The 10846-nt window shown below is 36.9% G+C and overlaps 1 protein-coding gene across 2 annotated transcripts; it reads right to left on the bottom strand.

The window, feature by feature from the left end:
• Positions 1-7612: 7612 nt before the first annotated feature.
• Positions 7613-10136, bottom strand: LOC114737960 (cytochrome P450 71A2). Of its 2 annotated transcripts, XM_028925968.1 has the most exons (3): positions 9201-10136; positions 8160-8788; positions 7613-7878 (listed from the first exon to the last, which is right to left on the bottom strand). In XM_028925968.1, exons 1-2 carry the CDS (start codon positions 10107-10109, stop codon positions 8174-8176), a joined length of 1524 nt encoding a protein of 507 aa, XP_028781801.1. In that variant the 5' UTR covers positions 10110-10136; the 3' UTR covers positions 7613-7878; positions 8160-8173. The 2 variants fall into 2 exon arrangements, with proteins under 2 accessions (XP_028781801.1, XP_028781800.1); XM_028925967.1 differs by lacking the exon at positions 7613-7878 and having other exon boundaries at positions 7945-8788.
• Between the last annotated feature and the right edge of the window lie 710 nt (positions 10137-10846).

Below are 10846 nucleotides of genomic sequence, written 5' to 3'. Positions count from 1 at the left end.
GGCAGGTTGAGTGGCCTGCCCACCCCCAGCCGGAGGATTCAGCAGAGGATGATCACGATGATGCTGCTTCTGCCCCCCACCCATGATTTGCTTTCATTGTATGGGATTTTATTAGAATCTTGATTTTACGGTTTTATATACTATTTAGATATTTATTTAAATTTTATATTTATTTGTTTACTTTATTGATTTATTTCTATAATTTTATTTATGTCAAGTACTAATTAATATTGAAATATTTATTTATTTATTACAACATCAACATTACAATTTATTAAACACGTTAAACATGTTAATTAATCAAAATAATTCTATAATCATTTATTAATTTAATAAATATTTATTTTTGTAATGTTATTAATTTATTGTGCGGTATTTCTATTTAATATTTAAAAATAATATCGTTTGTAGCGGTTCAAAAACCGTTAGAAAATTCAACTGGATTTTAAGCATCGTGAAACTTTCTAGCGGTTCTTGTAAACCGCTAGAAAATTAGATAATTTTCTAGCGGTTTACAAGAACCGCTAGAAAGTTTTGCTAATTTTCTAGCGGTTTTTGACCTAAATTTCTAGCGGTTTTATAACCGCTAGAAAATTCAAAACCGATGGAGACAAAATTCCCGTTAAACCGCTAGAAATTTCTATCGGTTTGTAACCGATATTTAGAATTTCTAGCAGTTAATAACCGCTGGAAAATGAAAATTTCCGTTAAAACCGCTACAAATTTGTAGCGGTATTGTAACCGCTACAAAAAAATGACCGTTCCACCAGCCTCCTTTATAAGCTGAAGCACTCCAACTGAATTCCATTTTAACTTCTCTTTGAGCTCTGTGTCATATTTTCACGAAATTTGAGCATTATTAGTGATGGATAGGTCGTGGATCAACTTGCACCGGTCGACTCCGCAATACTTGGCTGGTCTAAACTATTTCTTGGATTTTGCTTTCGCCAATGCTGCCGTAAATGGTAAGATTCAGTGTCCCTGTCCTAAATGTAATTTAAAAAGTGGCATCCCAAAGATATTGTTAGGGAACATTTAATCTTTAAGCCTTTTCCGCGAGAGTACGTATTTTGGCAACTACATGGGGAACGGCTAGATATGGGTGCTGAGTCAGTGCCAGTAGTTTCACGGATGGGAGTTCGAGTGGATGAAGCCGATGCCGTGAATGATGCTGTGCGTGATGCTTTTGGTGTTCACGAAAGCTCGAATCCCAACGAAGATGAAGTAGAGGGACCTCAACCGGAGTTTCTAAGAAACGAAACTGCTCGGGAATTTTTTGACCTCATGACCGAAGCTGACAAGCCTCTTTATTCTGGGTGTACAAAGTATTCGAAGTTGTCATTCTTGGTGAGGCTGTATCACATCAAATGCTTGTGCGGTATGACTGACAAGGCGATGTCTATGTTGCTGGAATTACTGGGAGATGCTTTCCCCCAAGCTGAATTCCCTCCATCTTTTTACGAAGCAAAAAAGATTATTAACAAGCTTGGCTTGAACTATAAGAAGATAGATGCATGCCCAAACGACTGTATGCTATACTGGGGAGATGATGCCAACAAAGAGATTTGTACGAGATGCAAGACGTCACGCTATAAGTCGGTACGGAAGGGCAAGAAGCAAAAGAAGAAACCGGCCAAAATTCTCAGGTACAAATTATTACAGCGTGTTACTTGTTCCGTCTCTAAAAATATTCGATATTTGAAATTCTTAAAACAATTGATTATGTCATCAATTTTCTTAAATTGAGTCAATATTTAGTATTTAAATATTCGGTATTTTAAATTTTTAATATATTATTTTCTTAGATACTTTCCTTTGAAACCACGGTTGCAAAGAATGTATATGTCATCAAAAATGGCTCAGCACATGAGGTGGCACGCGACTGAGGAAAACCTAGATGGTAGGTTAAGGCACCCACGAGACTCGGAGGCGTGGAAAGCGTTTGACGGGAAATTTCCAGACTTTGCCAATGATCCTAGAAATGTACGTCTTGCATTGGCAACCGATGGTTTTAATCCCTTCGAAAACATGAGCACAAGTTACAGTATCTGGCCGGTGGTGTTAATTCCATACAATCTACCACCTTGGATGTGCATGAAGCAGAGCTCCTTTTTGCTTTCCATGATCATTCCTGGCAAGAAAGCACCAGGAAATGATATTGACGTATACCTGCAACCGTTGATACACGAATTGATCGACCTATGGACGAATGGTGTTGAGGCATATGACTCACATGACAAGCAACTATTCAATCTCCGTGCAGCCTTGATGTGGACAATAAGTGATTTTCCCGGTTTGGAACTTTGTCTGGCTGGAATGTGCATACTGGGTTGGCCTGTCCTGAGTGCAATTTTGATTCTGTGCCATGTCGCCTTCTACACAGTCGCAAGTGGTGCTTCATAGGACATCGACGGTTCCTTGATTCCAAGCACAGACTTAGATTGCAACGGATTCGCTTCGATGGGAAACAGGAGAAGAGAGATCCTCCTGTTACTTTGTCTGGTATGGATATTTTGCGGCAGTTAGAAGATGTTCATGTCGAGTTTGGTAAGAGTGTGGATCCCGAACGATTGGGACGACGATCTCGTGGGACATCTGATACGCAACCTATGCAATGGCGGAAGAGAAGCATATTTTTCACTCTTCCTTATTGGGAATCTAATTTGCTACGACACAGTTTGGATGTTATGCACATTGAAAAAAATGTGTGCGATAATGTGCTATATACGTTGCTCAATGAAGCTGGAAAGTCCAAAGACCATCTCGCAGCTAGAAAAGATTTACGGGCCTGGGGAATTCGTGAAGAGGCTTGGCCTGATGAAAACGACAAGTTTCAGCCAGCTAAATTCACCTTGACAAAGCAGAACAAGGATATCTTCCTCTCGACGTTGAAGAACATAAAAGTACCAGATGGATATTCTAGCAACATCTCAAGGTGTATCGATCTGCAGGCTCGAAAGGTTACTGGGTTGAAAAGTCATGACTCTCATGTTCTTATGCAACAGTTACTTCCATTGGCCTTGAAAAACACACTTCCTTCTGATGTATTGGTGGTTTTGGTAGAATTATGTTCATTTTTCAAGAAGTTGTGTGCGAAGGTCTTGGTAGCGGAAGAGCTTGATCAGCTGCAAAATAAAATTATTCTTACACTTTGTCACTTGGAGATGATATTTCCTCCATCATTCTTTACTGTTATGGTTCACTTGACTGTCCACCTTGTTCGAGAAGCAAAGGTTGCTGGCCCAGTTCACTATCGATGGATGTACCCTATAGAGAGGTACTAGATTATCTTTTATTCCCGCCTCTTTAAATTTCACATTGTTCTTTCATTTACTCGTAATTATTAATGCAATTTTAACTTACAGGTACTTGGGAAAATTAAAATCATATGTTAGGAATAAGGCATGGCCTGAGGGGTCAATAGCAGAAGGTTATTCCGGAGATGAGGTCCTAACTTTCTGTTCGAGGTACTTTGATGACATGGAGACATCTTTTAACCGCCCGCGTCGCGTAGATGATTCTCCTCCTGGTCCTTCCACGTCAACTTTATTTCCTCCTGTTGGGAAACCAGTTGGAGGATATGAATTCTTCAGACTCACTCCTACAGAGAAACTCCAGGCACACAGACACGTTTTGATAAATTGCAGCCAAGTTGAACCCTTCATGCAGTAAGTATATATATCATATAAGCTCACTAGCTTTTACACTTTATATTTGTTTCTTACTGACTCTTCTAACAAATTACACTTTACTATAGTGAGTTTAGAAGTTATCTCAGGCGTCAGCTACGGGGCCGTGCGCGTTCTGCTGACATTGATAAAAGAGTCCACAAAGAGTTTCCCAGTTGGTTTACACGTCGAATACGTAATGACAACAGCCCATACACAGATGAATTCAAAGCTCTTTCTCTCGGTCCGTTAGACCATGCACGAAGGTTTACCGCGTACAATGTCAACGGCTTCAAGTTCTGTACGGTTGGACGTGATCAGGGATTGCTCACACAAAACTCTGGAGTTTGCGGGACATTCGGAACGAGATGTTATGCTAGCAGTAGTGATGGCGATATGCGCTTTGGAGGCGTCACTTACTATGGAAAGCTAATTGACATTATTGAGTTGAGTTACCAGCTTTTCACCGTGACACTGTTCAAATGCTCCTGGGCAAATACGACAACTTCACGGGGACACCGTTTCGAATACGTAATGACAACAGCCCATACACAGATGAATTCAAAGCTCTTTCTCTCGGTCCGTTAGACCATGCACGAAGGTTTACCGCGTACAATGTCAACGGCTTCAAGTTCTGTACGGTTGGACGTGATCAGGGATTGCTCACACAAAACTCTGGAGTTTGCGGGACATTCGGAACGAGATGTTATGCTAGCAGTAGTGATGGCGATATGCGCTTTGGAGGCGTCACTTACTATGGAAAGCTAATTGACATTATTGAGTTGAGTTACCAGCTTTTCACCGTGACACTGTTCAAATGCTCCTGGGCAAATACGACAACTTCACGGGGACTCGCTACTGACCATTTGGGCATCACCTCAGTCAATTTCTCTAGACTTATTCATACGGGGGCATCTGAAGATGATGAGCCATATATCCTTGCTTCTGAGGCACACCAAATTTACTATGTCGAGGACGAGAAACATAAAGACTGGAATATGGTCGTTCACCTCAAGCCACGGGATCTTTACGATATGGGTGATGGTGACATTATTTACGACAGTGAACCCTTCCAACCCTCGAATTTTGAAGACTTCTTTCCTCAAGGAAATGATAATTTGCCACTTATCAGGTACACGTCTTTTCTTAAATTATTTAAATAATTAACTACTAATTACTAATTTTTTCCAAATACAATATAAATTTAACAAATTTTTTTAAAATGTGTCCTTTCAGGCCGGATGATGATGGAGAATAGCAGCATCCAAAATAAATTATTTAAAAAATTTTTCGTCCATAAATACATATGTATAAATTAAAATTCGTACAGTTTTTTTAAAAATAAAAAAATTTTCATTTATAGCGGTTACATAACCGCTACAAATTTTTTTCACGAAATTGTAATTTCTAGCGGTTATTAACCGCTACAAATGTATTTTCACGAAATTGCATTTGTAGCGGTTAATAACCGCTACAAATGTATTATCACGAAAACTTTACGAAATTGTAATTTGTAGCGGTTATTAACCGCTACAAAATACATATCTGTAAATTAAAATTCGTTCAGATTTTAAAAAATAAAAAATACTAAATTTCTAGCGGTTAATAACCGCTACATATATAACCGCTACGAAATACTAGCGCTTATATATACGCTAGAAAATGGATAACAGCTACAAAATGCAATAAAACGCTACAAAAACACCGCTACAAATGTGTCGCTGATCTCTATAAATACCATATCTTCTCTACATTCATTTACTCCATCTCTTTTCCTTCCTCTCCTATTCTTCTTCATAATTCTCTCTTTTTTCTTACTATCTCATATGGTGGTTTTTTTCTCTTTACTCTATGGTAAGTGAATTTTATTTTATAATTCATTGTATCTTTTATTTGTTTTTATTTAAAATTTACTAACATATTTATTTCTCCTTTCCTTTCAGATTTTTCTTCTCCACACTTTTCATGCCCTCCTCAACTGATTCAAATACTCATCAACCTAATACTATAGGTTCAATATTACAAAATATATCATCTTCAATTCAACTATCTTATTAAATATTCAATTAAATTATCTTATTAAATTAAATTCACTTCTTTTGACACATTCATCATTTAATTACATATTTTTTATTACAAAATTTGAATATATAAAATGTAACATATAACTAATTATACAAATTAACAAAAATTCTTCAACATAATTTATTTAATGGTTTTTAAAATTATAATATGAAAAACCATAAAAAAAATTTTCTGGCACGGTAAACATTTCTAGCAATTCCAAACCGCTAGAAATATTTCGTCAAATTTAAATTTTGCGCCAAAATTTCTAGCGGTTCAAACCGCTAGAAAATTTTTCCCCGCCATTCCTAAAATTCAATTGGCGGGAAAATTTAATTTCCCAAACATTTCTAGCGGTTATTCCAAACATTTCTAGCGGTTCTATAACCGCTAGTAATTTTCGCGCCTGAAATTATTTAATTCCCGGCAAAATGGATTTCGTTTAGCAGGTTTCTAGCGGTTATAAAACCGCTAGAAATTTTTATCCGGGAACTTTTCTAGCGGTTTTATAACCGCTAGGAATGTGTCTCCTTCAGATATTTTCTAGCGGTTAGAAACCGCTAGAAATTTTCTATCGTTTTGACAATGATGTGTAGCGGTTGCGATAACCGCTAAAATTTTTTTCTTGCACCTGTTTTTCTAGCGGTTTCCTTAACCGCTACAAATTTGATTTGTTGCGGTTAAAACCGCTAGAAATGTAACACTCTAACCGCTAGAATTAACATATTTTTTTGTAGTGAGAATTGTAGGATACAAATAGTTGCGAGAACCTTTTGTGGCAAATGATTGTGGGATGATCGTCATTCAACTTTTAATCCTGAGAGAGGCATATTAATGTATGGCTGAATGTGACTGGTCCTAATTTATCTTAGTCTACTATAACATCCATCCAAGCCTTAAACTTCTGACCCACGCTAAACTATGTTTGGGTTTTTTTCACGTTATAGTCCTACACATTGTTCTGCTTTCATTCCTCTTTGAAACAGAGAGAAATGGAAGCAAAGCAATAGGTAGTAGTCAAGTTAAGAATAAGAAGAGAGAAATTTTCGTGAGCGCAGAGATCGAGAGGAAGAGGACCCCCTTTTTTTTTTTCCCCTTCTTTTTCCTTGAGCTGTCGAGTACACAAGTTGTGTTGGAAATTGATGATGCTTCTATCGGCATTTATGATTTAACTTTCTCCTCAAAATCTGTCGTCGTGATAAAATTGTTTACTCTCGTCTCTTGGCCGCCCAAACTTCCAACTTTGAAGCAAAGGACCGTGAATTTAGTTATTCGTAGGCAACTATTAATTATATTTTAAGTCATGTAAATTAATTAATACTACGTTCAAACCTTAATATAAGAGCTAATTGATTGAAACAGGCTAAGAAAATTTATTAAGTTAATTATTTGTAATTAATAGGTGTTGTCTTCCCTGAAATATCCTTATTAATAATGTGTGTTAGGATTAACATTTCATATAAACCTTTAACATCTACAATCATTATAAGGATATTTTGGAGAGAAAAAAAGATAAATATAGAAAATAAAGTAAATCATGTTCTTATATTTATAATCAAATTAAATGTTAAACTAGCTCGTATGTTAAGGAGTGTAGTTAGTATATACAAATGCAAAATAAGATAAATATAGTGTAGATCAGGTTATGAGTGGAAAAATTTAAAAGAATTGACAATATAACAGCCAATTAAATTATGTTCCATTTTTAATATTATGAAGTAGGGGAACAATGGCAGGTTATTCATAAAACAAAAAAAAAAACAAAGTGCATCTTAATCATGATTCTTTGTTGGATTAAATTTGTTTAAGTTTAATAATAATGTGGAATATCAGTAATTAATTAATGAGAATATTTACTTTATTTTAAGTAATTAATTAATCCTAATTTAACATTACGAGGTTTTGTATTAGGTTGAGCCAAGCCCATTTGAATAGAAGGGCTCTAACCTACGTAAAGCCTATGATGGTCAGAAGGTTTTTTCATATAACTTCTGAACCCCCCAGAAAGCAAGTAGTAGATATCCTCATTTGCTGTAGTGGGCCGTTGAGTTTCGTGGTTTGTATCTCATAACCCGACCCGATACGCATGAGCCAATTTGTTTCTTGTGGCCCTCTTCGTTTAGGACGTACGCATCCCAATTTGGCCCTACGATAACTGAATATTATTACCTTCTGCTTTACTTCACACGTCACAAAAGTCACAGGCTACCAGTTTAGAATTTGCCACTCTCCGTCAAATCGCTATTTATATGTTCATCTCTAACACAAAAAACTACTACTTTCTATAAAACCTGGTTTACGAGGTCTTATAAATAAGATCGGAGGTGGTATATTTTATTTCGACATACAAATTTTATTTCCTAACAAGAGGCATTACATCACAAAATCGTCATCACCATTTGTAGTATCAAAGGCTTCTTTAGGTACGATTCATGTGGCCTTCACTTGTTGCACGGCAACGCAACTCCCAGAAGAGGTATCTTTTTATGCACAGTAAGCCCAACTGCTTCAGACATGTCCAAGTCCTTCCCTTGTTCTCCGTTTGGCAAAGACCAATCAAAGTGGAACACAACGTTTGCTATCACAAGCTCGTTCAACGCCATTGCAAGTTGTGTTCCAGGACACCCCCTTCTTCCTGCTCCAAATGGGATCAATTGAAAATCAAGTCCTTTATAATCTATTGAACTGTTCAAGAACCTCTCTGGCTTGAATTCTTGAGGATTGTCCCAATGCACAGGATCTCTTGCTATCCCCCAAGCATTCACAATTACATGCGTCTTAGCACCAATGTGATGGCCAAGTAGTTTTATTTCTTGCATGCTTTCTCGAGGGGGTAGTAAAGGAACTGGAGGGTGCAGGCGAAGTGTTTCTTTCAACACTGCCCTTAGGTAGGGCATGTGATCTGTATCCTCCTCTGTTATTATGTGTGATTTGTCTCCTTTCACATTTCTAGCCTCATCTTGTAACTTTTTCATAACATTTGGATGTCTTAACAATTCTGCCATTGTCCAATCTAAGACTGTGTATGTGGTATCTGTACCCGCAAAAAACATGTCCTATAAAATCAAATTCACTAGTCATGTCTCAAGACGAATAGGACACGGGTTTTCCTTGAAAAAATATAGGTGAGGGGGTAACTTGCGACCATAAATGCGTATGTGTAATGATAGACCCAATGACATAGAATATTCAGAAGAACCAGTTAACAATTTAACTAAATTGTTATTCAATTACAACACTTAATTCAGAAAGTGAAAAATGATACATATATATATATATATAGGAGAAAAATTAGAATTGATGTTTACACACAATATAGTTTTCACCCAAAAAAAAAGTTTTCACATTTATAATAATTAAGTGATTTATTTAGCTCCCTTAACTTGTGCAAATTTATTAACTCTTATAAGCAAGGACCTGAAGAGTAATTTACAACACACAAGAGAGATGGTACATCTTTTTTCTTACCAAGATCGAAGCCTTTATGGCAGACCTGTCGATGGGAAAGCCCATGGAGTTAGTCCTTTGAACGGAAAGCAAAACGTCCACAAAATCACCATCGCCTTCTTTTGGACGATTCGTATCGTGCTCCTCAATTACTTCCTCCAAAAATCGATCAAACTCTTCAGCCACTGCGTAGGCTTTACCGTACAAGCCACTCACATGACCAACCCAATCAAGCCAGGGTATATAGTCCCCCATCACAACAGAACCCAGCAGCTCTGCAAACTTCGCTAATAACTCCATAAATTTTCTCCCACTCCCCTCTCCATATTTCCTGCCCAAAGCCGCCCTGCAAATCACATCGTTCGTAACCGATGAAAATAACTCGCTCAAGTTCACTGATCTGTTAGCAGAACAAGCGTGGTTGATCTTTTCCATCATTATGGAAGTTTCTTCCTCTCTCACACCGCGAAGGGATCGAACCCTTTTGTTACTCAGAAGATGCAACACGCAGATGCTTCTTAACTGCCTCCAGTATTCTCCATATGGGGCTGAGGCAATGTCCTTATTGCCATATAAGAGGATATCAAACATTTTAAGTTTGGGCCTGCTTGAAAATACGAGATCATGGGTTTTCATCACCTCGCGAGCAGCTTCTGCGGAAGAGACTACGAGTACTGGTTTTTTACCAAAATGAAGAAGCATCAAGGGACCATACTTCTGAGCCAGAGAATGGAAGGTGCGATGAGGGTACAAACCTAGTTGATGGAGATTTCCTATCACTGGAAATTTTGGTGGAGAAGGGAGAGAGGTTTTGTTGACTGCAGAATTGGAATACCATTTAAATATCACAATGAGGAAGATGGGTAAGATAAGGAGCAACCAGCAGGAAGTGCTGTCTTGCACCATGAAACCTGTCACAAAACTCGGCATTTTTCTCTCTATCTTCTATCTTCTGTGTGTTTGCTCATTATGAGGTCCCTTCAGACACACACACACACTTATAAACTGTAGCTGCCGCGGGGCAACCATTTCCAAATGATGCAGCGGAATTTCGGAATTAAGTGATAGTTTTTTTTTTTTTTTTTACTTTTATCTTCTGGCTATCCTTTCATTTGGATATAATATGAACCTTTCCGCTTTATTACGCATAGTACGAATGGCAATCGTTCATCATCTTTTTGACAACTTCTGTCTAAATACAAAGTGTTTAAGTGGCATACAAAGACCTCATCCACGTCTACTCTTTACTATAACACTTAATTATTGAATTAATTTTTGTTCTAAATATAATACATATTTATCACATTTATTAATTTTTTTAAATTATTCGTATTAATACGTCCTTGACCCAATCAAGTAGGAAAGGAAGGGAGAATATTAAGAAGATAATTATGATATTTTAAGAAAAACATATCATATTTTTTATAATTAACTAACTTACCTAATTTCTTTAATATAATCAAATAATTTAAATATATTTTATATTAAGAACTGAGACGTATATCAGGACAGGAAACAAATATAGTGATAATACTACCTCTTATCTTAATTATAAAACTTTATTAATAGATTACAGATGAGTTTTTATAATTATAACTTAGGATTATTGTACGGCTGTGTGTAAGTGGTTGGGAATATTTCTACCCTATCTTTAAGTGGGGCCTACA

Source organism: Neltuma alba, unplaced genomic scaffold, assembly GCF_004799145.2.
Source record: "Neltuma alba isolate B1F8T4 unplaced genomic scaffold, ASM479914v2 tig00013512_pilon, whole genome shotgun sequence".
Taxonomy (NCBI): domain Eukaryota; kingdom Viridiplantae; phylum Streptophyta; class Magnoliopsida; order Fabales; family Fabaceae; genus Neltuma; species Neltuma alba.
The sequence above is the reverse complement of the archived record's forward strand: the minus strand, read 5'-3'. Positions and strand labels throughout refer to the sequence as shown.